This window comes from Drosophila yakuba, chromosome 3R, assembly GCF_016746365.2.
Source record: "Drosophila yakuba strain Tai18E2 chromosome 3R, Prin_Dyak_Tai18E2_2.1, whole genome shotgun sequence".
NCBI classification, from domain to species: domain Eukaryota; kingdom Metazoa; phylum Arthropoda; class Insecta; order Diptera; family Drosophilidae; genus Drosophila; species Drosophila yakuba.
The window spans coordinates 24,798,498-24,824,911 of NC_052530.2; the positions used below are offsets into that span (position 1 = coordinate 24,798,498).

The 26,414-nt window shown below is 49.5% G+C and overlaps 7 protein-coding genes across 9 annotated transcripts; 3 read left to right on the plus strand and 4 right to left on the minus strand.

Annotated features, from left to right (window-relative positions):
* Positions 1-216: 216 nt before the first annotated feature.
* Positions 217-3,944, minus strand: LOC6538230 (RNA exonuclease 1 homolog). Its single transcript, XM_002098721.4, has 6 exons — positions 3,746-3,944; positions 2,260-3,687; positions 1,688-2,198; positions 848-1,441; positions 523-782; positions 217-462 (listed from the first exon to the last, which is right to left on the minus strand). Exons 1-6 carry the CDS (start codon positions 3,852-3,854, stop codon positions 383-385), a joined length of 2,982 nt encoding a protein of 993 aa, XP_002098757.1. The 5' UTR covers positions 3,855-3,944; the 3' UTR covers positions 217-382.
* A 395-nt stretch (positions 3,945-4,339) lies between these two features.
* On the plus strand, positions 4,340-7,778 carry LOC6538231 (peroxisomal carnitine O-octanoyltransferase). Of its 3 annotated transcripts, none has more exons than XM_015193223.3 (6): positions 4,340-4,522; positions 5,219-5,606; positions 5,753-6,550; positions 6,610-6,740; positions 6,797-7,213; positions 7,268-7,778. In XM_015193223.3, exons 2-6 carry the CDS (start codon positions 5,229-5,231, stop codon positions 7,398-7,400), a joined length of 1,857 nt encoding a protein of 618 aa, XP_015048709.1. In that variant the 5' UTR covers positions 4,340-4,522; positions 5,219-5,228; the 3' UTR covers positions 7,401-7,778. The 3 variants fall into 3 exon arrangements, with proteins under 3 accessions (XP_015048709.1, XP_015048710.1, XP_002098758.1); XM_015193224.3 differs by having other exon boundaries at positions 4,340-4,492; XM_002098722.3 differs by lacking the exon at positions 4,340-4,522 and adding an exon at positions 4,666-4,818.
* Positions 7,713-10,831, minus strand: LOC6538232 (protein CASC3). The gene is made up of 2 exons (XM_002098723.3): positions 10,671-10,831; positions 7,713-10,597 (listed from the first exon to the last, which is right to left on the minus strand). The coding sequence occupies exon 2, from the start codon at positions 10,549-10,551 to the stop codon at positions 8,275-8,277; it is 2,277 nt and encodes a 758-aa protein (XP_002098759.3). The 5' UTR covers positions 10,552-10,597; positions 10,671-10,831; the 3' UTR covers positions 7,713-8,274.
* A 235-nt stretch (positions 10,832-11,066) lies between these two features.
* Positions 11,067-14,739, plus strand: LOC6538233 (programmed cell death 6-interacting protein). Its single transcript, XM_002098724.3, has 6 exons — positions 11,067-11,419; positions 11,650-11,768; positions 11,834-12,115; positions 12,481-14,076; positions 14,135-14,320; positions 14,378-14,739. Exons 1-6 carry the CDS (start codon positions 11,208-11,210, stop codon positions 14,491-14,493), a joined length of 2,511 nt encoding a protein of 836 aa, XP_002098760.1. The 5' UTR covers positions 11,067-11,207; the 3' UTR covers positions 14,494-14,739.
* On the minus strand, positions 14,666-16,134 carry LOC6538234 (HSPB1-associated protein 1). Its single transcript, XM_002098725.3, has one exon. It carries the CDS (start codon positions 15,946-15,948, stop codon positions 14,755-14,757), a length of 1,194 nt encoding a protein of 397 aa, XP_002098761.1. The 5' UTR covers positions 15,949-16,134; the 3' UTR covers positions 14,666-14,754.
* A 2,054-nt stretch (positions 16,135-18,188) lies between these two features.
* On the minus strand, positions 18,189-25,563 carry LOC6538235. The gene is made up of 4 exons (XM_002098726.4): positions 24,904-25,563; positions 21,173-21,415; positions 20,171-20,546; positions 18,189-19,303 (listed from the first exon to the last, which is right to left on the minus strand). Exons 1-4 carry the CDS (start codon positions 24,981-24,983, stop codon positions 18,917-18,919), a joined length of 1,086 nt encoding a protein of 361 aa, XP_002098762.3. The 5' UTR covers positions 24,984-25,563; the 3' UTR covers positions 18,189-18,916.
* LOC6538236 lies at positions 23,031-25,024 on the plus strand. Its single transcript, XM_002098727.3, has 3 exons — positions 23,031-24,219; positions 24,601-24,708; positions 24,765-25,024. Exons 1-3 carry the CDS (start codon positions 23,153-23,155, stop codon positions 24,871-24,873), a joined length of 1,284 nt encoding a protein of 427 aa, XP_002098763.2. The 5' UTR covers positions 23,031-23,152; the 3' UTR covers positions 24,874-25,024.
* Positions 25,564-26,414: the final 851 nt, after the last annotated feature.

Sequence of the window (26,414 nt, forward strand, 5' to 3'; positions counted from 1 at the left end):
ATTGAATTGTTATCGATAGTAAAGAGAATGGAAAAAACGCAAAGAAAAATGGGCAGGGAAAAAATAGAGGAAAATGGACAAATATACCTGGTTGAAAGCCTGAGGTAAGAAATTCTTCAAAGGACTCGCCAGATCCGTTGCATACTTTCCAGCGTTCCTTAAGTTTCATGTGCTGCGCTTTAACCAATTTAAGCTGGTAGTTAAGGGAAGCTTTGCTTAGTTTCCGCTGTCATAGCATTGTGATTTATTTATACAGTTTGATTTTACAAAATATGGTTAGATTAGGGGCTAAGGCTTTGATTTCTGATGGGCATGATATACATATTAACAGATGTATGTAATGCTTTTGAACTGAATGCTTGCCATGGTGCACGATGGCAGCTCAACTGATCTTGTTGCGCAGATAGTACTTGATGAGCTGAATGCACACCTCGGCATCCTCGGCACTGTCGTGGCCGGCCTCTGTAGAAAAAGGAAATTATTTAAACAATACACATGAAGAAATATACTCGACTAACTCACCATTTTCCTGTATAATCCGCTTTAGGTTTTCGATGCACAGTGTTTTCAGGGCTCGCTTCTTTGGCGGTCCCATCTTGTGGGGAAATAGCACCGAGGTGTCCACCACAACGTCGTGAATGAGTTTCAGTGCCTTCAGATCGCTTTCCAGGCTGTGGCCAACGAGCACGGATTTGGCATGAAACATGGACATCAACACCGCCTGCACGTCGCGTATGCTACGCGTCTCGTTGGAGAGCATCGCCTCTGTGATGCCCGAGTAGCTAAAGTAAAAGCATTGCAGATTAATAAGAAACAATCAAAAAGCTATAGTTCTATATTCACGCACGTCGTATTGTAGTCCACAATCTGGTTGTCCGGCTTGACCAGAGCATCGTAAACGGTGCGGCCATTTATGTCCACCACCGTGACGCGGGTCAACTCTATTCCGTGTGTGGTGTAGCACATCTCGCAATCCAGGGCAAATATGTCCTTCTTGGTGGGCACCATGTCTTCACCCCGCTCGATTGTCTTCACGAAGCAGGTGAGCTTGTCCGGATCGTAGTAGTCGCTCACGTGGTAGTTGGCATAGGTGCAACCCGGTGTGCCCGCCGGTTGCTGGCAGCATCGATGCTGGTTGTCCGTGAATCCTCGTCGATATCCCGTGCTTTTCGGATGGTAGTTACACATGTCAAAGCCCTGATGCTCGTATATATCCAAGCTGAATACCTTGCCGCAGCGGGAACAGTAGCGCTCACTCTGGTTGGGTCGACGGTTGGGCCGGCAGGCGCGTATCACTGCTGATCCGCGCTTCTCGCCCGGACGCGGATAGCCGTTCTCCACCAGCTGCTCTTCCGTCAGGCGCAGATCGAAGACCATTTCGTATGCTTTCTCAGCGTCTAAAGCATCGAAAGGCTCGCCATTGCCCAAGGAGCCAAGTTTTCTGCAAAAGATATTTATTTAAAGTTTTCTTAGCTAAATTAAAGACTATTTATATGCAATTGAGATGTTAGGAATACTGGCAAATATCATAAAAGTAAACTTTTATGACTTCCCGGTTCAAATGTGATGTCATAAACAGAATTTATGTTTATGCTTGTGCCCAGGGGCACAATTAATTTACAATTAAATAAGAGTCATCTTATAATGTGCATATAGATAACCAATGCAGTTTAAAATACAAACCCACCCCTTTTTCTCTACGCTCCAGGATGTAGTAAGCGCCCGCTTGCCGCCCAGCATCATCTCATGCGACACCGTCTTGCTGGCCACGCTCGGCCTGTTTCCTGCCTCGATAGCCTCCTTGCGGAGCTTGTTAATCGCCAGCATGCAGCTGTTCTTGTAGATGGCAGGCGTGTTGCACTTCTTAAAGACGGCTAGTTCCTCCACCTGGGCGCGTTCCCAGGCATCTGCCAGCTGCGGATAGATGACGGTGCAGTGCCTCACCATCATCTCGTAATACTGTATGCGCACGTTGTAAGATATTTTCGAGCTGCTGGGATCTAGGACGGTTGGCTTCTCCGCGTTGGACACAGGAGCAGCTTTGTCTAGCGCAGCAGTGGGCTTGTGCGCCACTCGGCCGGCGCCCTTGAAGGATTGTGCAGGCGTGAAAGCTGGCTTTTTCTCGGCCTGCAGCTCTTCGATCTTCTTTTTGGCCCGAGCGATGGCCACAATGTTGGCCACTGGTGCTATGCTGCGGGCTGCCAATAAAAATTATTTGATTTGTATATTTTATTATATATTTCAAAGTGAAATGCTCACCTGAACGCACTGGTGGTGTCAAAGCACTTCGCGGAATAAGGGGCGTGAGGTTGGAGTTGACCTTGGCCTGTCGGAGCTCCTCCTGCGCTTGGCGCACCCGCTCCTGTGCCTGACGTAGCTGCTCCGCAGCGGCTTCGGCTTGCAGTTTCTCCTGGCGCCGCAGTTCCGCTCGCCGGTCGAAGATCGCCTGCATGGCATTACGGATATGATTGGGTTTGCGCATCGCCACCGAAGGAGCCAAATGTGGCTTGATCTTGTCAGCGTTCTCGTGGGCCACCCGGCGCTTCTGCAGAGCCGCTGTGGCCGCCTCTGTGAAGGTATCAATGTCGGGCGAAGGAGCTTTGCGCTTGCGAGAACTCTCCGGGTTGGCGTCGCCGCCTTCGTCATTGTGCATCTGCGCGAATTTTTTTTCCATCTCGTCAAAAATCATCTCACACTGACGAACAATTTCTCCTTCCGAGGTGTCTGCTTCAAAATCGAAGTCCAGGTCATCCAGATCATCCTTTGGTTCCGTCGTTGCCAGCGCGGTAGCTTCAGCCTCCTTATCTTTATCCGCCTCCGGTTCGCTCTTCGAAGTGCTAGTGCTCTTGCTGGATGACGAGCTGCTCTTAGACTTGGACCGTGAACTAGAGGAACTGGATTTGTGATGATGACTCTTCGAGGCGGATGATGAGGAACTGATCTTGTGCCGGCTGCTGGAACTTTTCTCGTCGCGGTGCTTATCGCTGCTGGATGACTTTTTGCTGGAAGAGGAGCTGGAGGAAGACTTGTGCTTAGAGGAACTTGAGCTCGAGGTGTGCCGCTCCTTGGAACGCTCTTTGTCGCTGTGGGATGACTTTCGCTTATCCTTATCCTTATCCTTTTTTTCCTTTTCTCTATCCCTGTCCTTATCCTTGCTCTTCTCTTTGTCTTTTTCCCGATCCCGATCCCTGTCTTTGATCTTTTCCTTTTCCAGCTCTCTGACCTTTTCCTTTTCTTTATCCCTTTCCCGCTCCTTGCTCGGCTTATGTTCATTTTTGTGGCTGTCCTTGACATCCTTTAGCTGCTCTTCATGATCTTCCTCCTCGTTTTCAGCCACCATTTCCATCTTCTCTTCTTCGTCGTTATTCTGGTCATGGTCCTCGATTTCCACCTGCATTTGCTCATCAATTTCCTTTTCTAGAATCGTCTGCCAATCGTCATCTCCTTCACCATTTGCAGCAGATGGCTGGCCGGGCACATATTTGGGGGCACTGTCCACGACCGCGTCCGGCTTCTTCTTCGCCGGCGAGGCGTTCAGAGCCGGCTTCTCCGGGTGGTACTCCAGATTGGACTTTTTTCGGGGCGCACATAGCGTGATCTGGGGCAGTGGGAGAGAGAGCAGCTTGGGCGCCGGCTTGTACTCGGGCACGGGTGGGGGTTCAGCAGGCGGTGCGGCCTCCACCTCGTCTGTAAACCGGAAGGGAATAGAATTTCTTGTGAAATTGAGTGGACATAAATATCTCACCTTTGCGGGCATGCTTAAAGTGACAAAAGGGGCGCTTGCAGGTCGCCGCATCCTGGCCGTCAAAGTACGGGCACAGAAAGCCCTTAAAGAGACCCGTGGATGGAAGCATTTCCACCTTTTGCTGGGATTAGATGTTTATTAAAGCCGCTTAAGAAAGCAAGCGTCCCAAATTTCTTTCTTTTCTTTCTGCCTGTCTCTTTCACTCATTTCGTCAGATGTCAGCTGTTTCAGCTGCTGGCGGCGTTGCCAGATGGGCGGCAGCTTGGATGCTATGAATCGAATTAAATAATAAATATGATTTTCATTTTTAAATAATTACAAAACAGTTAATATCTAATTTAATTAATATCTTATTTTTATTAATTCTTTTTATTTTTTGGCATATATTTGTGCATGTATAGCAGCTGATTGCATTAATTCTGCTTGATTATATTTGCCGGGTTGGAAATTAAAATCTGAACTTTGATTTTCAAAAGTTATGCTTTACAATGTATAATGTCACCTAAGGAGATCTTGTCGTATAACGGTATACACAATCAGGTCCTAAAGTCTGGCAACTCATGCAAACAGGTGTTCGCTGCGCAAATTTCCTATAGGGTCGTTCGCCGCTTGTAAACAAAAACGCAGCAGTTTAAAAATAAAAATAATTGATAAACCTATTAAATCGTCTGCTTATCTAGCCAAATGAACTTGATAGCTGCAGAATCGCCTTAATTTCGATCGAGTGCACCGCAAACCGAAGTTCAGGTACAACATTCAACTGCCGCCCCATTGAAGGTTTGTGTGGGTGTGTCCGCTGGCATCTATTATCTAAAAATTCATATGGAAATTCAAATGAAACCCGAACCTTATCGGTGGCCGACTGTCTGCAGTTTGGGTTTGATTGGGTTGATATACTATCAAACTGAGTCAGTGGACGCGGGTGGCGGATCCCACGGTGCGATAACTCAAGTGCTCCTCCCCTCCGGCGAGGTGTGCTGCGATATGGAACCAACCTATGGATTCAGTCGTATAACGGCAGTCTGGCGGTTCGGTTGTCTCCGGCAAAAGTGAATTCTCCATCGAGTCCAAAGGTCAGTGGGCTAGAAATTCGCCTATGATTTCACCAGTGCGCCCGGGAATATAAATATTTATAAAGCTCCCCAATCCGGACTTTGTCCCGCTCATGGAGATTGGTGCAGATAATCGTCTAGTTGCAGTCCCATAAAGATTACATTTAACTTGGAGCATACTTCACACATTCGTTGCACATTTAGCTGTGTGATATTAAGTTGCACACTATTTTTATGTGTATCCTGCGCTGGTATTAATTGGTTTCCGATGTGAATGTACTCTGTAATTTATTGAGCGAACTTTGGACCCGATGAATGCGATTCCCGATATGATTATTGTATTGTACTAATCTAGCATAGGCCTATAGAAAGCAACCACACGCGCAGAATGATATCAACGATTCCAACTTGTCCCCCGCAGCTAAACCACCATGGACCGGGCTAGCCTATATTTCATGAGCAAGGATGATAAGAACACCTTCGACTTTGATGAGACTTTACCCTCGCTCCCGCTGCCGGAACTTAGGGACACCATGGAGCGCTACTACAGCTGCATCCAGCCATTCGGGACCAAGGAGGAGTTGGCCCAGGCCCGCAAGACTATTGATGAGTTCCAGAACGGCGTGGGCGTCGAGCTGCACGAACAGCTCAAGAAGCGGGCGGCCAGCATGAGGAACTGGCTGGGCAGCTGGTGGGAGGACTACGGATACCATCTAATTCGGATGCCGCTGCTGCCCTACCAGCTCATGGTCATGCCCGCGCAACTGGAGATGGTGGGCGTACCGGAGACACCGGAATACATGCTAAAGGTAAGTGGTCCGACATTACAAGCTCAATGGGAACACTTTATGTTATCATGTGGACTCTTATTTGCTTATCTGCAAGTGCAGTTGACTTCATAACTCTTGCTAACAATGTTTAAAGGGTTTCCTGATTGAGTGTATGATTTTCGCAGAGTCTGGCGCGGCACATTTACCACACGCTCGAGTTTTGGGAACTGACTAGAACGTCCAGCATCAAGCCGCTCTCCTCGAACGGCGGCAAAATAAAGTACTCCTCGGCGCTGTACAAGCACTTCTTCTCCACGTGTCGCGTGCCAGGCGAGGAACAAGATCGTATAGAGAAGCATTTTCTCACCAAGGATGAGGGTAAGACGCCGAGTCACATCCTCATTTCTGGCAAGGGACGCCAGTTCATCTTCGATTGTGTGCACGAGGACGACACTATCCTATCGGCTCCCGAAATCCTTGTGACTCTCCAAAGACTGCGCAGCATTCTCGACTACGAGCCGTTGGGCGATTGTGTGCCCACCCTGAGCCATGACGAACGTTCCACCTGGGCACGCAACCGCAACCGGCTGAGGGAAATCTCGGATGCGAACAAGGAGACGCTGCTGCTGGTAGAGAGCGCAAGCATGGAGATTTGCTGGTACGAGCAATCGCCCAAGGACTACGAGGAGTCCTCCCAGCTGGGTCTCTACGGTGATCTCCACTCCCGCTGGGCTGACCGCAGCAGCAGCATTATCGTCTTTCGCAACGGACGCTTCAACTGGGCGGGTGAGCACAGCTGCTACGATGGCACCGTCAGCATCAGTTACGCCACCTTCATGCAACTGAGCTTCCTGGAGGTGCCAGAGCCCGACTGGTCCGAGGCCGAAAAAGGCAATGTTATAGAGGTCAAGGAGCTGAACTTTCAGCTGGATGACACTCTCAAGAGCGAGATCAAGCGCGTACAGAAGGATATTGATGATAGGGTAAGATAGTCCAGATAGAAACCTATTGAACTAGTTAATCCTTCATGTGTTATCCTCAGGGTGTTGACGTTACTGTGACCTTCACTGCGTTCGATGACTACGGCAAGGAGTTTATGAAAACCCATCGACTGCATCCAGACTCCTTTGTTCAGGTTGTCATGCAGTGGGCCTACTACCAAATGCATAAAGAGTAAGTTCTTCCCTGGACTTACTAGACATCAATTTTACTCCATGGATATCCAACAGAATTGCTCCCACATATGAGACCGCTCTGATGCGTCAGTACTACAATGGACGCACGGAAACTCTGCGATCCTGCACTGGCGCTGTGGCGGAGTTCCTACGGGCGTCCTCCAACAAGCAGGTTGGCGATATGTCACTAGCGAAGGCTTTCCGTCGGGCAGTCGATGAGCACAAGCACTTCATGAACGAGGCGCGCAAGGGACATGGCATCGATAGGCACTTGTTTGGCCTGTGGTGCGCAGCGTACGAAAGCAAAATGGACATTCCCGCCTTCTACGATGATCCGTTGTACACCAAGAGCGGCGGTGGAGGCAACTTTGTGCTCTCGTCCAGCACTCTGGGCTTCACCGCCAACGTTGGCTTCGTGGCGCCCATGGTCTTCGATGGCTACGGCGTCTTTTATTCCATCACCTCTGAAGCGTAAGCTAGATGCTTATCTTTCTTGAATTTGTTTTTTAATTTCTCTCATTGTAGTGTGTTCATTAATACCACCGCTTATCGCGATAGCCAGAAGACAAGCGCTCGCAAGTTCAACGACATTTTTAAGGACTCATTCCGCCGCATCAGCGTACTCTTGGAACAGTTGGCCAAGGAATCGAAGCTTTGAAGAGCTCACCTAGTATTAAGAAGAGATTAAATCTTACTTTATGTCGTAAACATGAACCCTGCTCTCTTTAGTTCCGATCAGAAAGTACATTTTTGGGTTCTTTTACATTTTGTTCTACTATTTCGACTATTATTTTTAATTAGCACCATTAATAGATGAACTAGATTTTAACGAACAGCAATTTTAAACATTATTTCTTTCAAAATTGGATCCCTTGTTCAACCCACCTTTGATCGGAAACTAAACGAGAACGCGGACTTTGTAGTTAGTTTGTAAGTTGGAGTGACAGAAAGGGTGTGCAGCATTTGTAACTTCGTGTTAAACGTTTATTTAAATTCAATGATCGATTAGTTTATGCAAATACATTTCTCTCGGTAATTCTTTTGTTTCAACTCTAAAATGCGGCTAAATAAGCTAAGCGCCCAGCCGCTTCAATACGTTCAACACTTGTTCACTTTTGACTTAATAAGCGAGCGCCGCAGCTGGCCCTAGATACTACGTACAAATTAAATGGAGCTTGCGCCGGATTACAATATATATCATCTATATACTCAATATACTCATCTATATACGAAAACTTTTCGTTAGTAAGTTCGATTATCTGGGAGCTAAATGCTAATTACAAATGGTTCTCACTGCGTGTCTACAATTTATGCAGTGCTTCGGTGTCGCGGACCCGAAGACAGAATGGGGAAAAAAAATCGTCGGATGAGCTGAGTTCGGAGCTGGGCCGTCCGCACTAGTGCGGCGGGGGCGGAGGTCGATAGTAGCCAGCGTGCGGCTGCAGCATTGAGTAGCCGGAGGAGGGCGGCGGTGCTATCCGTTGGCCTCGTCTCTGCTGCTGCTGTGGCGGCAAGCCGGCGTACGCCTGCACTCATTCCTGCCCAGTGGCCGGAACTGGCTGAAGGTTCTGCTCGGTAGCCGGTGGGGTGGCTGCCGCCTCGTCCTTTGCTCCCCCACCTGGAGTGGCACCCTCGCCGGTGGCCTGGAAGGCCGAAGGTCGCTGCACGAACATGTTGTCAATGATGTGATCTATGTTGTCCGAGATGCCCTCCTCCTTGGCTCCGCCCTTGGCCTTATGCTTTTCGGAGGGCGGGAGAATGGGAATCGCGTTGGTGGGACGACGCTGGGGCAGAGCTGTTGGTCGGCTAGTGGTTTGAGCAGGCGGCACAAAGTAGGTGGTGCCACCGACTGTGTTGTAGTTCTGATACGGCTGAGCCGGCTGTGTTGCGGGCGGAGCCTGTGCCGGCGGCGGTGTGGGTTGTGTTACAACCGGAGGCCCTGCTTGGGCGTACGCCACGGCAGCCGGCGTGGTTGGCAAGTAAGCGGCACTAGCCGGATTCACATAAGGTGCCTGGGGCACTGGCACTGGAACAGTCTCCGTTCCGGTCACATAGTACGGTGCCGCCTGTGCTTGCGGATATGCGGCTGCCGGTGGGGCATGTGGCTTTGGTGGTGTTGGCACTGCTCCTGCGGCAGTTGGTGGTCCCAGTTGCATGGTCTGCAGTTGGGCCTGCAGCTCCTGTTGCTGATAGGCGATCTGCATTAGAACATGTGGGTCCTGAATCATGATCTGCGATTGTTGCTGCTGCTGCTGCTGTTGAAGATGCAACTGCTGCTGCATCTGCTGTTGCTGCTGCTGCTCCGCCAAGTGCTGTGATGCCTCCTGCTGGGAGCGACGCAGGCTGGAGTAGCGCTTGGGCGCATTTCGCTGTTCCTGATGCAGTGGCTGCTGCTGCTGGGGCGCCTGACTCTGGCTAGCCAGCGAGTGCATCTGGACACTGCCCACATGGCTGGGATCGTTGCGTTGCTGCACCTGCTGCAGTCGCTGCGAGAGGTTCGACGTAGAGAGCGGCGTCTGTGGAGACTGCTGCTGCTGGGACGGCTGTCGTTGTTGCTGTGGCTGTTGCTGATGCTGAGGTTGCTGCTGCTGTTGTTGCTGGTTGGAGCGTGGAGTGGTTTGCTTCTGGTTACGGTTGTCCAGTTGGTCTGGGCCTCGCTCCCGCTCTCGTGGCTGCTGTCCACGGCTGTTCTTCTTAAACTCCATGCCATTCTGACGTCCGGGTCCACCGTTCATCCGCCCAAAGTTGCGATTCTTGGGCTCACGATCACGTTCCCGCTCTCTTTCCCTCTCCCGTTCACGCTCCTGGGATCTGTGAGGATTGGAGCCACTGGCCAAGGGCTGTTGCTTCTCTGCAACCAAGCCTCCAGCGCCGACGGACCGTCGGTTTTCCTTTTCTTCACGCGAGGATGACGTTCGTGGACCACGTGGCTTTCTCTCGTTGAGCGCCGGGAAGTCCTGTGGCCTCGGCGGCTTGCGCTCCTTATTGCTTGCTTTGAGGTAGGCCTGTTCGTCCTCCCAGTTTCTTGAGTATTTACTAGGCCCACGCGTATATCGCCGGCGACGTCTGGCTCTGGGCGGTGCGTCCTCGTTTCTAATGTCATACCCGTATGTCTGCAGCAACTCTGCCCGGGATTTGGGAGCCTGCTCCGCAGCCTCGAAACGATCGTGGGACCAGCGATCACCGCCTGAAGCTGGCTGCCATTTGCGCATGGTCTTGGATGCCTGTGAGATCTGTGGCGTTTGGCCAGTGGGCGTGGCGCCGGCTGCCGCTAGTCCATTGAGTTCGCCATTTGGCTCCGCCGCCGCCTGGCCAGCACCGTTTTCCGGTTCAATTAGGATTTCACCCTCGGTCTCCGCCGTTCGGTCGTCGTGCTCGTAGAAGGTGCCCCGCTTGGGGATGTACTGGGGATTGCTGCGGTCCTCGTCCACCTTCTTCTGCGCTTCGCTGTCGGCGACGGAGCGGTCCAATGCCTGCTCCCCGTCGCCATCATCCGTCTCGCTGCCCACCTCTTCGTCCTCGTCGTCCGTCTCAGATTCCTCCTCGCTGCCACTGCCACTGGCGCTCCCGCTGGCACTCTCCTCGTCGTAGTCCTCTCCGCCCTCCAGATCACTGGCCGTGTCGTACTCGGAGTCGTGCGGATGCGAATTGGAGTTGGGCTCCTGGGTGGGCGAGGTGCCCGGCTCTACGTCCACGGTGGCATCCGTTGTGGGCGTTACAGCCACTGGCGCCTCGCTGGCAGTTGGAGCCGTGGTCTGGGGGATGTCGGTCGGGGGCGTGGCCGCCGTTGGTTTCTCCACTTCGGCCATCGCGGGGTCTCTTCGGTTTTCTGCCTCGCTACTGCTGCTGCTTCTTCTGTGGAATTGAATAGAACGGGATTCTAGGTGTAACTGGGATAGTCGAGCCAGAGCCCCGTGTATCAACTTACGTGCGAATTTTTGACAAGGACTGACTACTCTAGTAAGCGTGCTCCTTGCTACGAGAAATTGTGCAGAAAAACCAATAATTTCGCTGAGTTTTCTCGACAACAACGCAATCAGAAAATAGAAAGTCTAGGGTTACCTTTCTCTCGCCGCAGAGATGCCACACCGCTGAAAACGTAACGACAGGGCGAGATACGTATGCAATGCACAAACGTAATGGGTATTGAAATACTGGCAGCTCTGCTAGTTACCGGTTGAAATAAGAAATATTCTTTTTTATTCTATTTATTTAGTTTAAAATATTGAAATAAAAGGTTTAAAGCACTTATGAAATATGAATCCAAATCTCTAGTATACCTTTGAGTGTCTGTGCTCCATAGCGGTTATCGAAAACTCTATCGACGACTGGTCATCCCTGGCCAGCTGTTGGAGGGGAAAGAAAGAAAGCGCAGAGCGGAGTTCGAAAAGAGCGACAGACGGGTAATTAATATCACTTGGAATCTGAAATCGGACCAGAAGCAGAATCCGCAGAACAGGAAAAGATGTCGAAGTTTCTGGGCGTGCCGCTGAAGAAGCCGTCGGAGGTGGATGTGATCAAGCCGCTGAATAATCTCATCCAGAGCACCTACAACGGTGCGTCGGAGGAGGAGAAGGGCAAGTACGCAGAGGCCGTCAACGAATTTTCGAAACAACGCAATACGGCGATTTGGAAATTCTTCGAAAAGTACGAGGCTTCGCTGGAGATTGTGTACGCGTAAGTAATGACCAAGTCTTTGTGGCCATTTCCCGGGGATCTCCGGATGAGTCACTCGCACAAAAGAGGCAGCTAATCACACCCGTTCCATTCAATTCAAACAGCACCTGGTGCTTCTGTATTAGTGCGGTCGGTTGTGGTCAGACGTAAACAAGCTCTCAGATGACGTAGTCGTTAACTAATGGATATGGTTTTGCCTCCGGGTTTTGTTGCCTCCTCTGTATTTTCAGCTATTATGACCAGATCTGCGCGCTGGAGACAAAGATATCGGTTAGCGAACTGCAGATACCCTTTAAGTGGAAGGATGCCTTCGACAAGGGCTCCATTTTCGGCAACAAGATCAGCCTGAGTGAGTGATTCACTGCCATGTGCCAAGTATATTTCACCACTAACCTGACTACCCATCATTCACAGCTCACACCTCCTTGCTCTATGAGAAGGTATGCGTGCTCTTCAACATTGCCGCTCTCCAGAGCTGTATCGCTGCCAACCAGCCCCTGGATTCGGATGATGGCCTTAAACTGACCATCAAACTGCTCCAGCAGAGCGCCGGCATTTTTCAGTACTTGAAGGGAGCCACGCCGGCGGCAGTGCCCTCGGAACCCACGCCCGATCTCAGCCAGGATTCGCTGACCGTGCTGCAGGCTCTGATGGTGGCCCAGGCGCAAGAGGTCTTCATTTTGAAGGCAATTAAGGGTATGTAGAAGCTATTCAAATAAGAGCACGAACACCATTCATATTCAAATGCTTATCTATGAGCAAAGTTTCGCTGTTTACATTGGGCGATAAAACTATTTTATCAGTTAAAATCATCTAAGTAGAAGTCCAGTGTGAAGAAGTCTCTTATACTTGGCATACGATGAAAGTCCTCAATGTAATATGATTATTCAATAATATTAATTTGGTTTCGCGGGTACATGACCCGATTATTTCCGTTCAAATTATATGATAAGAAGAATGAATCATTCAATTCAACAGAGATAAAGTTCCGATCACTGTCTTAAAAAAAATCGAATGTAATAACAATTGTCTAACAATTTAAAGCATTTATATTCCTCCAGATAACATGAAGGACCAGATCATCGCCAAGCTTTGCTGTCAGGCGGAAGAGTCCTACGCCGATGTGCTGCGCGCCATGCAAAAGGAGTCTGTGCGCAGCCTGTGGGAGAAGGAGTGGATACCTACGATCGCTGGAAAGCAGGCTGGCTTCCATGCCCTCACCCAGCTGTACCAGAGTCTGGTGTGCCGTGCCGCCAAGAAGATTGGAGAGGAGATTGCTCGTTTGCGCAACGCCATCGATCTTTTCAAGGCAGCTCAGACGCGTGGCGGTAATGAGACCTACTTGGATGAATACTTTAGCCGCGCCAAGCGCAACTTGGCCGAGTCCACCAAGGACAACGAGTTCATCTACAACGAGATCATACCGGATCTGAGCACCTTGACACCTCCTGGAAAGGCCCAGTTGGCTAAGCCACTGGCCATCGCTGTCCCCATGGCTGCCAACTTTAAGGATATATTCAGCAGTCTAGTGCCCGTGGAACTCCATCGCGCACTCACCGCATCCGATATGCGGCGCAATGAGATCGTCAACGTGGAGATCATGAAGCTGCGTGAAGCCACCCAAACGCTAAACGCCGTTTTGGCCAGCTTGAATCTGCCAGCGGCCGTAGAGACAGCTGATGGCAACAGTGGGCTTCCACCGTCGCTAAAGGAGAAGGCCAATGAAGTTCGCCAGAAGGGCGGCATTGAGAATGTGCAGACGCTGCTTAAGGATCTTCCCGAGCTACTAAACCGCAACCGCGAGATTCTCGACGAAACCGAGCGGCTCTTGGACGAAGAACGCGACTCTGATAACCAGTTGCGTGCGCAATTTAAGGAGCGTTGGACTCGCATCAGCTCCGATAAGCTAACGGAGATGTTCCGCACCAACGCGAAGAAGTATCGCGAAGTCATCACCAATGCCATTGAAGCCGACAAGGTGGTTCGCCAGAAGTTCGAAGCTAACCAGAAGGGCATCCAACTTTTGTCCTTGCCACCCGATCAAATCCAACAGTCTCTGCCCTCGGCCAGTGGCAGTGTGGATCCCAACTGCTCCAGCGTGCAGCGTCTCAAGAAGCTGATGGACGACGTGGAGACCATTAAGGCAGAGCGTGAGGCCATTGAGTCCGAGCTGAAGGGGGCCACGTTCAATATGAAGGACGAGTTTTTGATTGCCCTGCAGAAGGATGGTGCTATTGACGAGCCCGCCCTATCGTTGGCTCGTATTGGCCAAGTACTCAATCCCCTACAGCAGCAGGTGCGCGAGAGCGTGGAGCGCCAGCAGTCTTTGGTCAGCGACATCCAGAGTGCTCATGGTGCCTTTGTCTCTGAAACGGGCAGCTGCGGCAGCTCACGGGATACTTTATACCAGGAGCTAGCAACCGCTTTCGATAGCTACATTGAACTTTCTGGAAATCTACAGGAGGGCACCAAGTTCTACAACGACCTCACGCAATTGCTGGTTGTATTCCAGAACAAGATCAGCGACTTTGTGTTCGCCCGCAAGACAGAGAAGGAGGAGCTGCTCAAGGATTTAACCACAGAGTCCAGTCGCCAGGCTTGTCCGGCCACCCCGGCCCTGCCCTCGCACTATGCATCCACATCGGGCAGTGGCAGTGGTAAGTGAAGCACCTAAACCTAACTAAACACGATACCGAAACCGTTCTTTGCTTTCAGATATTCCACCTGGCTCCGCGCCCAGTGTGCCGCCTGTCGCAGCAACGGCCAACATTCCGTATCCGGCTCAAGTGCATGGCATGCCCATTCCATACGGAACCCAACCAGGTGTGCCCTACCCCGCCTATGTGCCCGCTCCGATGCCACAGAGCTTCAATCCGTACGCCACCTTGCCGTATCCTGGCAGTAAGTTAATGTCCCAGTTTTACATGACTCTTTAATAACGCTGTTCATCTTCTGTAGATTATCAGTACCAGGGATTCCCGCAGGGACCCCAACCCGGCCACTACGGAACATACCCAGGCAGTTATGCCAACCAGCAGGGCGGATATCCCAACCAGAAGCCACCTGGCTGGTAAATGGGGCTGTAGCTCAGCAAGTTCATGTCCACATGTGCACAGTATGTTCCGCCCAAGAGTCAATCGCATGGCAGAGCCTCAGATTAGTCTGGATGGTGGGCAGGCAAGATGGGTGGTATTCGGCATTTAATGCTCCGTGTTCTGGTTCTGTTTGGAAATTGTATCATACATGTTGATGGCTTATTGGATTTTAATCTCATATATGCAACCATATTATCACGTATCACAGTAAACGTTCTTACCCTACCCATGTGCGTTTAACTAGAGGGAGTTACTCTTTCCTAGCCTGCGAAAGAACTCGCGCTTCATTTCGGCAATAACCCGTGGAGCGCACATGCTGCTTACTAGAAGCTCCCAAGTGGAACTAATGGGAGTTGTCTCTGGTGGGCTGGCAGCTTTTCGGAATCTCTTGGAGTTTGCGCTGAGGAGCCGCTTGTATTCCTCGTGGGGCATCACTTGCAAAGGGCGCACTGTGTGGTTGATACCATTCAACAAAGTTTTCCAATCCGCTTGGCTGATGTAGTCGGTGTCGTAGAGCTTTCGGGTGTTCTGGCTACTCTCCAGATTCTGCACCGCCTGCTCGAACTGGGCGTAAAGGTCGCTGGGCTTGGTAGTCAGGTTACCCACCTGGTTGGGATTAAGCAGGTACTGCTTTATTTGATCGCTCTCGCCCTTGACAAAGCTCTCCACGATTTGCATGACCAGGAACTCGTCCAAAACCAGGTCCATGTCCACTTTTAGCGGCACCCAGTAGTTAACACTCAGCGACGTGGACATGGCCTCAGCGTAGTGCCACCAGTTACGCGGCACGATTAGCACCTCGCCCGCCTGCAGGTTGCAGTGGTAGGCCTGCCGGCCCAGATGCTCGTAGCTCTGCATCTTTGCCGGATCCGGGGCGTAAAAGTTCTCCAGACAGTAGACACTGGACTCCTCGTAGGGAATCCTGGTGCTCTGCAGCGGCGTCTCAGGCGGAAAGAGCAGCCACGACTTGCTGCCGTGCACCTGCACCACTATGTTAACGCCATAGGTGTCGTAGTGGCACGGCGTGTTGGCCTCTTCCGATCCCAGCCAGAAGCGAAAGTCGTCTCCGACGTCCGGGAAGCCGAAGCTGGAGAAATCGATGCCTTTCCGGCAACTGGGTGGCACTACATTGGCTCCTTTGTACTGGTACGCCGCCCAGTGGGTGTGCTGCTCCTCTAGGACGCCGTACTCCCGCAGGAATTGCTGCATGCTGAGCTTAGTGGCTTTGGTCCGTTTTCGCTCCCACTGGGGCGTACTGCTGTCCGCCGAGGCCATCAGCTCGAAGTCTGGAAAAGAGCTGGCCTCCTGGTCGAAGCGCTTGCACCAGTCGTGGAGGGATCCCTCGAAGCACTCCCATTCCAGCGGAAACTGGTCCAGGACCAGCGGCACCTGGCTGTTCAGGATGAGATCCCTAAGTTTGCAGTTCGCTGCCATGTTTTGTTTACTTTCTCATTGGCTATCAAAAACATCTATATATTTGTTGCGCTATGGTCACACTGCACCAAGAACGTTTTGTGGCGGGATTATTTAAATTAAATGAAACGCTCAGCTGCATAGTTTCGTTTTAGAAAATTGTCCATCTAATCCAACTTGTAACTAACGTTCGCTATTACCCCTCTTAAAAATGGATTAAAAATTCAAAATTCAAGCAGCCAGTCATCATCCTTTGATAGTGTGTCCCCTCAGGCGTGCGGCAGCTGCGCCCAATGTGGCTAGGAAGAGGATTAGTAACTTCATTTTGATTAACCGAGTTTCGTTTGGCCGCCTTATATGTACATATATCCAATACCTTTCAAGTGGATATAAATAATTCGCTATGGATTATGGTGCTGTGATTAAGATTGAGAACTAAGCTGTCACGCCTATTTATTATTTAATTACAAAGTAAATTATACAATGCATAATTATGAATTTGTATTTAATTTACGTTTACGGTTTCAAAAGCGGAATTCATTGTTCATTCAATAATCGCATCCAAGGGCTGTTTTACCCAGCCGTCCAATCTCGCTCTCTTGTCCTGGGCCTTCCTCCTCCGTCCTTGCCCGGATGCGACACTTGCATAGATGACCAGGACGAGCACGCAGATGATGGACAGCCTCATTTTGGTTGGCTGTGGGTCCAAGTGCTGACTTTTAAAGGCGGAACACATTAAGTAAAACCAATCAATTTGATATTGCAATTTGCTTGAAATCGAATTTATATGGAATTTAGTTTTATATAATTAATTACCACCTGTGAATAATCTAATATGAATAATTAGAATGTAGATTATTTGTGCTTACAAATATGAATTTTATTAAAAAAAATTAACTTTTTACTTACAGACACTCAATTGGGTAACAAATTTACCATACTACGTTGACACCCTACAACGATCTTATTGATTTCTAGCGTGTTTCTAGTGTAAATGCGATTAGGCGAAATGTTGGTTTAATTAGTTGGAATTTCGAATTACATAATTGCAATCAAGATTGCGTGAGTAACTTGTTCTGCAGATCAAGTTGTCCAGTAGTAGTTCCCGATAGAAGAGCCCCAAACTGCTCCGCACGCAAACGAGTCTTGTTTTCGGATCGGTTTGGTATGGTTTTTGTTGTATTTCGTTGGATCCCAGGGGTCTCCCGAGCAGAGCCAACACTTTGAGATAATTATTTTGATATGACGGGCGGAAATGGCGTTAACAAGTGGCTAGAACTGCGACAACGATGGCCCGGAATCTGTTGCACATTTGGCCAAACCGCTGTTGGCCAACATTTGATTGCCAGTATGGGAGTATGGGAATGGCGCATACCCTGATGACGGCCGTAAAAAATCGATGAGAAGGTACCATCCTCCAGTTGTCATAAAAGTGATTTACGTCTCAGTCGCAGAACCACAAGTCATTAAGTCCACTTAAGCCGCGCACTCCATGTGCCACGGATACGGAACACGGAACACGGGACACGGGACTTGGGGGATACGGGTGAAAAGTTCAACGCTCGTGAGTCAGCAGAGTCGCTGGCAGAATCGGAAAAGCATAAGCTGCAAAAACAATTATGCGCCAGAGTCGCCAAAAAAATACACACAAATAAAAAAGAAGCGATAAAAAAGCAACGAGAAATGGGAACTCAAGAAGGGAAGAACAAACATACAACATTATTTATGCGGCAGTTTGGAGGTGCGCCATCGCCGTCGTCTGTCTGCCAGATTTGCTGTCATTATGGGGCTGTTACTTCTGGCGACTTGGCGCTGTCTTATAAGAATGTATCTGCATCAGTATCTGTATCTTTAACTGTAGCTGTATCTCTATCTGTATGTCTGCGGCTTTATCTGCCGAATGAGAAACTGCGCATGCGCACGCTCGCCCCGCTTCCGTTTTGCTTTTTTCCTTTTTTTTTTTGAGGCGCAATCTTAAATCTTCCCATAGGGCTTAGTCAGGAACACGCCCGACATAGCCGCTTATATAATTAGCTGGAATTTTTTGGTGTTTTTGTTATTTTTTGCTCCGCTGAATGGGCAGCCAAATTTGCCAGACACCCACCTTTCCACCGACGCCTCCTGGCCACCTTGCTTCTGCTTCACCTTTGTCCAAGTCAATAAACTCGCAGCAGACAGTTCCGCCCCCCTATTTTGTTTTTTTTTTGTTTTCTTTAGCTCTTTGTCTGCTTGCGACTATCAGCTCTTAAAGGGGATTGCACTTAAAAATCAGTCAATATTTATTTATCAAAACAAAATCGTTCATGCACTTAAACCTAGCTTGATTATGCCATAATTTATTGCTTGCCGCAGTTGCTTAGCTAAATGCAGTTTGGGCTGGTCCTTCGGCTGGGTGTCCTTCATAGGGTTCGGCCTCAAGGATTTCAGATGGAAACGATATGTATGAAGGTCAATGTGAAGTCCACAAAAAGTTATATTCGAGTATTTCAGACTGCTAAACGTAAAATAACCCATGAAATCTGCCACAAAGCTGATTAAAATTTAAGTATAAAATTTAAGTGTAAAATTTCAATTAAAATTTCAATGTACAAGTATATAATCCGATTAGTTTCAACGCTGCTGTGATCTACTCAAATCCCAACTCAGTCTGTTCTGTTTTTACCATAATCATTTTGGCAGCATTAAAATCTCTAAAAGGACAGCGTATTGACCTCTTTGTGCTGACATGGCTGACCATAGATTGAGATGAGGTGCACCCACCTTGGACCAGCCCATCTGTTATTGTATTCATTGCCGTTGTATAAAAATAGAACGCACCCATCGCACTTGTTAAACAGTTGCTCAGGATGCCATAGATGTCGCCAGGAAAGGAATCCAAATGGAAACTGGACGGAAGAGGAGTGGATCTCCCCGCTTTAGAAGATTGAAAACAGAACGCCCGTCACCGCAGTCTTTCGAGGATGCAACCAGGTGCACCATGGCCGCTGGATTACGAGATGATGTTCTGGTAGTACTGCGGCTTCTTCTGGTGCTCCTTGATGACATAGAATCCCTTGGGCTTGCCATTGCCCGCAAAGTACTTGTGGAAGCTCTGCTTGCTGACCGCCTGTGCAGGTGCATAATATGTGGGTGACTTGGGCTTCAGAGATTTGCGGTACTTGGCCTTGCCGCCGCCCGCACTGAAACCCTTCTCGGCGGTCTCGTTCTCCCAGGGCTGGCGCCAGGTGGGCACACTCTGGATGTCCAGCAGCCTATTGCGATCCGCCGCCGAGACGTGGGCGAAGTGTGGCTTCTTGGCCAGCGCCTCCTTCAGGACGGGCAGATTCCAGTGGTAGATGCGACCCGGCCGGCCATTCGAGCTGAAGGGAAACGAGACCTGCAATTGAAGCGCACTGATTAGACAACATTATCCGTGCTCTGCGACTGGCGTCCCATAAATCAGCCGTGCTCCGGCGTCTGCATCGGGAATGCCACGCACTTGCTCTGCACAAGTGGACTCCAGTGGATTGGTGTCGAGTGGAGGGGAGTGGAGTGGGGTGGCTCAAACAAATTGCATTTTTAATTGAGGCTCGGACTTGGTTAATGGCCTGCATATTAATTTCTGGTTCAGCCGGGAATGGAGCAGCATTGGGGCAGCATTGGAGCAGAGGTGGAGCAGCGATGGAGCACCGGAGTCGTGAGAGCGTAATAATTTTCGTGCCACCGCTTGTCGGACATCCACTGACATTGACACTTGCCGCATTAATTCACAAAGGCCATGTATTACAGCTCGGAATGCTGTAGAGCACCCGGATGGCACTGGACTCGCACTGGACTCGCACTAGATACCCAATGCTCTGCAGGATGACCCTATCGAAGATCTATTTATAGGACAGCTGGCCGTGGCCGCAGCGCATAACCATTTTGGGGCATTGGGGGTAACACGCATATAAATAGCAACTGCGAGTAGTCGATCCCCCCCTCCCCCCTTTCGTGGCTACCACCAACTGCCACCATAAAATGGGTAATCCATTTCGCTTCCACTGCCACCAACTTGCAACTGCCGCTCCTCCGCTTGCCACCGAGTGCAATTTTTGCAATTTGTTTTATGCGCATGCGCGGCGATGTTTATCGCGGTCTAGGTCCAAACCTGGCTGAGAGCCAGTTCTGGTCATGGCCAGAAGGGGCCAACCAGCCAGTCAGCCAGATCCAGACCCAGTGCATTGTGTGTGTCTATGGTGTAACCTAATGGAATCCCGTTTACCTTTTTCCCGTTAGCTTTCAACGCCGACGCCTCGGCAACTGGCGATGTTGCAACTGCAACTGATGCTGCTGCTGCGGTTGATGCGGCTGCTGCTGTTGATGCGGCTGCTGCTGCTGCGCTAGTTGTGGCTGTCGCCAGTGTCATCTTGCTGGGTGCGTTACCTTTGTGGGCACCATGGCCGCCATGGCCACCAGACTTGTCCTGCTGATCCGCAACGGAATTCTTCGCACCGGGTCCAGCATAGTAGTGCATATTTGGCGGCAATTTGATGATGAACATGTGTGAATCATCGCGCGAGGAATGGCGTCGTGACTCAACCGCCAGTCGCTTCCTGTTGTGGCTGTTGGGCGCCTTCACCTTCATGAAGCCCATCTGGCTGCAACGACCAAGTGGAGTTGGTGTTATGCTACGGTTAATAGTGTCTGTCTGTCTGTCTGGTCTTTTCATGAATATTTCACTACACAATTTACGGCTTACCAAGGGGATTGAGTTGAATATGGGGCTTTAATTAGGCCCAAAATAAGGGGCTGTCTAACTGGGCAGTGAGAGAGAAGTGGCTTTAATCTTCAGCTGTTGCTATTCAACTATGCAAACTCAGATGTGCGTACCTAAGTTGGGCATGTAACCCCTATACCATTTCTAAGCCCCTGTAATCGTTTAATCAGACAGCTTAATTGGGATGCAGCTTGATGGCTTAATTAAAGATGCAATAGCTCAGCGCTGGAAAATCTCTGCTCTTTAAATGTGTGTAGTAGTACATTGCGTATGATTATTAATCATAGTGTAGTAGTACATTGCGTATGATTATTAATCATAGTCTAGTAGTGCATTGCGGTGCTACCGTAAAATAGCCCTGATTTGCCCTTAATTAGCGCTATTAAACAAGGGTTCTTTAAGCAAATTATATTGAGGCTAATTTCCTAAATATTTTATGGCTACAAACTGCTTAAGTTAGCTCTCTGCTGGTTTATTATCAAGTTTATGCCCAGGATGTTGGCTCACCTGAGCAGCTTCTTGTTGAGCCCGTGAGCGCTTCTGGCCAGTTGCTTGGGCTGTTTGATGGCCGTCAGAGGACTCGAACCCGCTCCTGATCGCCTGTCCAGCCTCTTGGGCCTGTGTGCCATGTGTGCCACATCCTTGGTGGATGCAATAGATGCAGCGGATGCAGCGGATGCAGCTGATGCAGTGGCTCCCGAATTGCTGGCACCCTGGGCCATCGCGGCGACGCACAGGAGGCAGTAGAGCCTGCGGAATGGAATGAAAACAGCTTTAATGGGCAGCATAGCATTTTATGGGCCAGCACTGACAGTTTTTATGTGCGAAATTCTATAGGGGATTAGGTAGCCTGCGGCTTTCGATTGGAGCTACAAGGTTCAGGGTCGTTCCAGCGGCACTCCCTTTGACAGGTGAGATGGCTCGAGGTCTTCATTTCGAGCTGTTTTTTTTTTCTTTTTTTTTTTTTTGGTGTTGAGTGAGTAAAGTGCTGAACTTTAAATAGATGTTGCCCCTGCCCCTCCTGCACCCTGTGTGAAATTGAAAACCACTGAAAACTACACGCCGTTGCTCGAGTGTCAAGTGGTAATGAGGAAGAAAGCGGAAAACAAAGCAGATAAAAATGCAAATAGGCACGTACAATTACGGGTATCCATCCCCGTGTGTGTGGCTATCATGGTATCATGGGTGAAAGAGCTGGGAAACCCAAGAGCCATGGGAGCATTAGAACCATCTCCAACTCCGGTGGGTTGTTGCACACCCAGAATGCCACAATACTGCTATTACAGCTCATACTGCTGGACTTTCAGCAGGTCTTGAGGTCTCCAGAGAAGATCAGCTCTTGGACTTTGTCAAGCGAAATGCTATTGACCGACTAAGCCAGTCAGTACACAAAGTACCACAAAGTACCACATACTAGTAATAGTTCCTCATTGGAGTGCAGCCCCTTGGCGGTCCGGCGCTCGTTACAAATTATCATGGAAATTGGCTGGGCTTTATGCAATAAATGTAACCGAAGGCCAGCCGACGTGCCCGGCATTCTGAGCCAACTCTTAGCCTTCCAGCTACCAAAGATAATGCATGCAAACAAAAATCAAAAAAAGGAAAAAGCGAAGCTCAAAAACCTTAGAAGTCAAAGAAGCTGCATAAATTTCGAGTGCAGGAAGGCAAGGAAACTACGCCTCCAGGCGGGATTAGAGGCCAGTCAGGAGCAGGAGCAGATGGAGGAGCTGGAGCTGGAGCTGATGGACGGGTATATGGGTATGGGTATATGGGAATGGGGGCCAATCGATTTTGCGGATTGCAAATCCATGGGAGCCCAATCGAAAGCGCCCAAATCAACACGTACTTAGCAGTGGCCACCACATGCTGCCATCGTCTGGAGTGCTCCATCCACATCCATGGAGCACACAGATCCCCATCCCCATGCCCAACCCCATCCCCAACCACATGGCGATACAAGCCAAACAAACACCCCAGGCGGGTAGCTCCTACTCCTTTGTGTCCTCTTGTCCTCTGTGTGTCTGCGCTGTGGTTTTTGTGGCCATTTTCATGTTAACTCCGTATTGATAAATTGCAGAATAAGTGAATGCATTTTGTTTTTCGTTTACGTTCGTATTTATATTGTAGCTGCTGTCCTGCTGCTGAACACATATGCGGCATTTTTGAATTATTAATGAATTACCAGGCACAAAGGAGCCCGCAGCCATACAACATCCCATACAAGTGGCTGTATGTGCAACACGAAGTTGCGTGTTGCGTTTGGGACCAAGGACCAAAGACAAGGGTTTCGTGTGAAAATTTTGGCAATAGCAGCGACTCACATCATGGCACCTTCGATAATGCTGAACTTGTGTTTAATAATTCAGAAGCTCAAACCTCAAACACCTTGGAAATTACTGTACAGAAACGTTCTTGTCAAAATTGTACGTTGTATAATATTATAGGAAATATTGTAAGCGAAGATAGAGAGGCATACTAGTATTCAAAATGCGCTTTGATCTGAAGGAATTGCTACTGGTTTCCATGTCCAGCAGTCAAAATGGAGCCATATGTCGCCACAAGAGATTCAAATTCGGCAAAGTGAGCTACCTGGTGCACTACGAGCTGCACCAGGGAAAGCTGACTATCCGCCAGGTGAAGAGGATTCGACGCACTCCCTCCTTAAGCAGTCGTCTGCAAAAGCGGCGTCGTCGTCTGAACGGAGGAAGTGCACCCACAGCGGGCGTCCAGCCACCACGGCAAGTTGCAGGAGAAGATGGCATCCATCGTAAGTCCATAGCCGTGGGCATGGAGCTGCTGATGCAGAGCACCACCAGCCAAACGCAGGCCCAGGAGTGGTCCATCAGCCAGGTGGACACCTCGGACCTGGTCAGCACCATCACCAGGGATGCACAGACCCATGAGCACGTGCAGCAGCTTACAAGCATAGCTGTGGGCACAGAAGTAGAGCTGGACAGCAGCGCCAGCCAAACGCTGCTCCAAGAGTCCACATCCAGCAATGTGGACACCACCGACTTGATCATAACCATTGCCAGGGATCAGCAGACCTTCCATCCCCACCATGTGACCCTTGCCAGCCAAACGGATACACACGACCAGCATTGCAACACCACCCAAACAGATCTTAGCAACAAGACCACCAACACGCAGACCAAGCTGGCCAAGCTGTCCTGCCTGGGCACCCAAACGATGGTTCACTGTACCACTGCCACGGTGCAAACCAAGAGACACCGCCAACACATGGGCACACAGACCATCGACGACGAGGAGGAGCTAATCAAGCCCCATCTGCAGGCCCTGTACCTCATCCATGATTCCATCAAGAACCAGAGCAACCTCATCCAGAATGAGGTGCTGGAAGCCGTCAATCAACTGGTTGATATCAGCCTGCTCCAGGTGAAGCAAATGCGCGTGGAGTTGGACCTGCCCAGGGAGGCGTCCTTGGAGCCAATGACACCCATTCCGTCGAGCCAGATCGGGGATAATCAGCCAAAGGAGAGTTCCTCGGCCAAGAATGACTCATTCAAATTGGAGCCCAAGTACAGGATTATAAGGTAACTAAAATAACAAGCTAACTGAACTGCAATCCAAGAAACTTGCTTATACTAAATTCTTACAAGGGAACTTCTAATATTGAGGAGAAAATTTGTTGTGATTCAGCGTGGAAATTAATTTACATATTCAGCATAATAGCCCAGCTGCACTTACTACATTTTCACAATTTTTCACATTTCAAATCACTTCAGGGCAATTTCGTCAATTCATTAGTTATAAGAATGCCTAGTTATATGCCAAAAGTGCCATAAAGAAGAGAAATATTTTTATAGATTTGAGAAGAGCTGCGCATCTCTGCAGTGCAGTTTTGCCTGGCAAATAACAATAAAAGCAGTAATAATTTAGCAGCCAACTAAAAGCCAACATTCCTCGACCCGCAGAGTCGTCAAGGACAAGAGGAGTTCCGTGGGTCGCTCGTGGAACTGTACGAAGAAGTGCAAGGGCTGTGGTCTGCACATGCACCGCACCAGGCACCGGGTGACCAGCGAGTAGGTGACTCACAACTCCTCAACCAATACCTACATATATTTATATATCCCACCAGAAACCAAGGAACCCAGACGGAAGTGGAGACGAAGGACGCGGTGGTCAGGAGCGAGGTGGCGACGCAGACGGAAAGGGAGCGAGCACGCTGGACCATGAAGCGCATCTAGAGAGGATTGCGCACAGTCCTGGGCACTTACCCCAGCAGCCAGGCCGCCGTTCTCATCCAGCTTGGACTCATGTTGATGAACTTGTGCTTCCTGATTGACACTTTTAGCATGTGGCAAGCGACGATTTCAAGTAAACGCAATCGAATCACAATTGCAATGTCTTTTCGTTGTGGCGCCACACGTTGAAAAACTGCATCTAAACTCGCGTTAGTTACGTGCGCGGCTTTTTCAATTCGCAATTCGGTAGAAAAGATACTCGGATTCGGTTTTGGATTTTCAAGTTCGCAATTCGACCGCAGTTACGTCCGCACACGATAAAATCTCGCCAAAGACTGAATGAAGCGGGCCGGTCGTCGTCGCAGTTTATGCCACAGCAACAGAACGAAGCCACCGATTGGATTCGGGTACTTCAGCTGGGTGCTGCACCATGTGAGTGGTTTGACCCGTGCCGAGTGCAATCACTCGGGTTCTCGGAAGAAAGTCCCATTCGGAAATTGGAATTTTCGAGTTGGTTTGCAAATATTTATTTACAGCTTTCGAGTGTGGGAATTACTAACAAGTCTGCCATTCACTAAATTCTTCTTTTGTCTTAGTACCTAAATTTCTTATAGATCTTAAGCTATTTTATTTGAAATAATTTAAATAATTGATTTAAATAATAGATAGTAGATCTCTTTCAGTAACCTCTTAAATATATTCCTTTGAATCAGTTTCTTTAAATTTTACAAAAAATAGGTAAGTTGCGAAAGGGTATTCAGCATTCAGTGCTTGCCGCACGATTCTTGGTTCTTTCTTCTCCGCCTTTGGTGATTCGTGGAGTGGCTTCGACTTCGAGTTTGGAGTTCGGCTTTTTGTTTACGTACCCATACCCCTTGCCTCACCATATTTTACCCATTTTTCCGACGGTATGCAAAAAGCAACAAACAACAATAACCAAAGTCACGCTTAACGACTGTGACGTCGCCGCGACTTGGCCTGGTCCAAAACCCCCTCCTACTCCTCCGCCCTCCTCCACGTTGGCACTTTGTATGGACTGTGTCCAGTCTGCAGATCGGGACCGGCTTCTAAAAGCCAGGCCAAATAATAAACATGCAAGTGCCGCATGGCGTGGCATAGAAAAGAATAAAGAGTGTCGGCCGAAAAGTTGCAGTCGTCGTCGTCGTCGTCGTTTGTGGAGTTGGGGTGTGAATGTTGTACGGAGACATCTGTGACATCCCATGGAAACTTGGGAGTAGCCCGCTGTTCTGCTGCACCGCTGATTGATTGCCAGGATGGTACAGTGGTCCATCGTCCACCGTTCATGGGAAACGCCCCCGTGGCAAAGGGGTTGCAGTTTAATTGAGATTTATTTATGGTATGTGCGCGGTCAAAGACAAAAGAACCCGCTCTACCCAAACCCAACTTAAAACCCAACCCAACTCATTCCAGCGCCAAACCCAACCCAAACCCAATCCGAATCCCAGGTCAGGTTCCCATCAGGAGCCACGTCCATAATAACGAGCAAACAATGCGCTACGTTCTCGGCATCTCTGGCAATATTT

Coding starts and splice junctions, on each gene's coding strand:
- LOC6538234 (XM_002098725.3), bottom strand. CDS start 15,948: ATGGCAGCGAACTGCAAACTTAGGGATCTCATCCTGAACAGCCAGGTG.
- LOC6538231 (XM_015193223.3), top strand. CDS start 5,229: ATGGACCGGGCTAGCCTATATTTCATGAGCAAGGATGATAAGAACACC. Junction 5,607..5,752: donor CACCGGAATACATGCTAAAG/GTAAGTGGTCCG, acceptor TGATTTTCGCAG/AGTCTGGCGCGGCACATTTA. Junction 7,214..7,267: donor TATTCCATCACCTCTGAAGC/GTAAGCTAGATG, acceptor CTCTCATTGTAG/TGTGTTCATTAATACCACCG.
- LOC6538235 (XM_002098726.4), bottom strand. CDS start 24,983: ATGCTAAAAGTGTCAATCAGGAAGCACAAGTTCATCAACATGAGTCCA. Junction 20,547..21,172: donor CTCAACAAGAAGCTGCTCAG/GTGAGCCAACAT, acceptor TGGTCGTTGCAG/CCAGATGGGCTTCATGAAGG. Junction 19,304..20,170: donor TGAAAGCTAACGGGAAAAAG/GTAAACGGGATT, acceptor CTTCAATTGCAG/GTCTCGTTTCCCTTCAGCTC.
- LOC6538232 (XM_002098723.3), bottom strand. CDS start 10,551: ATGGCCGAAGTGGAGAAACCAACGGCGGCCACGCCCCCGACCGACATC.
- LOC6538236 (XM_002098727.3), top strand. CDS start 23,153: ATGCGCTTTGATCTGAAGGAATTGCTACTGGTTTCCATGTCCAGCAGT. Junction 24,220..24,600: donor CCCAAGTACAGGATTATAAG/GTAACTAAAATA, acceptor CTCGACCCGCAG/AGTCGTCAAGGACAAGAGGA. Junction 24,709..24,764: donor AGGCACCGGGTGACCAGCGA/GTAGGTGACTCA, acceptor ATATCCCACCAG/AAACCAAGGAACCCAGACGG.
- LOC6538233 (XM_002098724.3), top strand. CDS start 11,208: ATGTCGAAGTTTCTGGGCGTGCCGCTGAAGAAGCCGTCGGAGGTGGAT. Junction 11,420..11,649: donor TCGCTGGAGATTGTGTACGC/GTAAGTAATGAC, acceptor CTGTATTTTCAG/CTATTATGACCAGATCTGCG. Junction 12,116..12,480: donor CATTTTGAAGGCAATTAAGG/GTATGTAGAAGC, acceptor ATATTCCTCCAG/ATAACATGAAGGACCAGATC.
- LOC6538230 (XM_002098721.4), bottom strand. CDS start 3,854: ATGCTTCCATCCACGGGTCTCTTTAAGGGCTTTCTGTGCCCGTACTTT. Junction 2,199..2,259: donor GACACCACCAGTGCGTTCAG/GTGAGCATTTCA, acceptor TTTTATTGGCAG/CCCGCAGCATAGCACCAGTG. Junction 463..522: donor GCGGATTATACAGGAAAATG/GTGAGTTAGTCG, acceptor CTTTTTCTACAG/AGGCCGGCCACGACAGTGCC.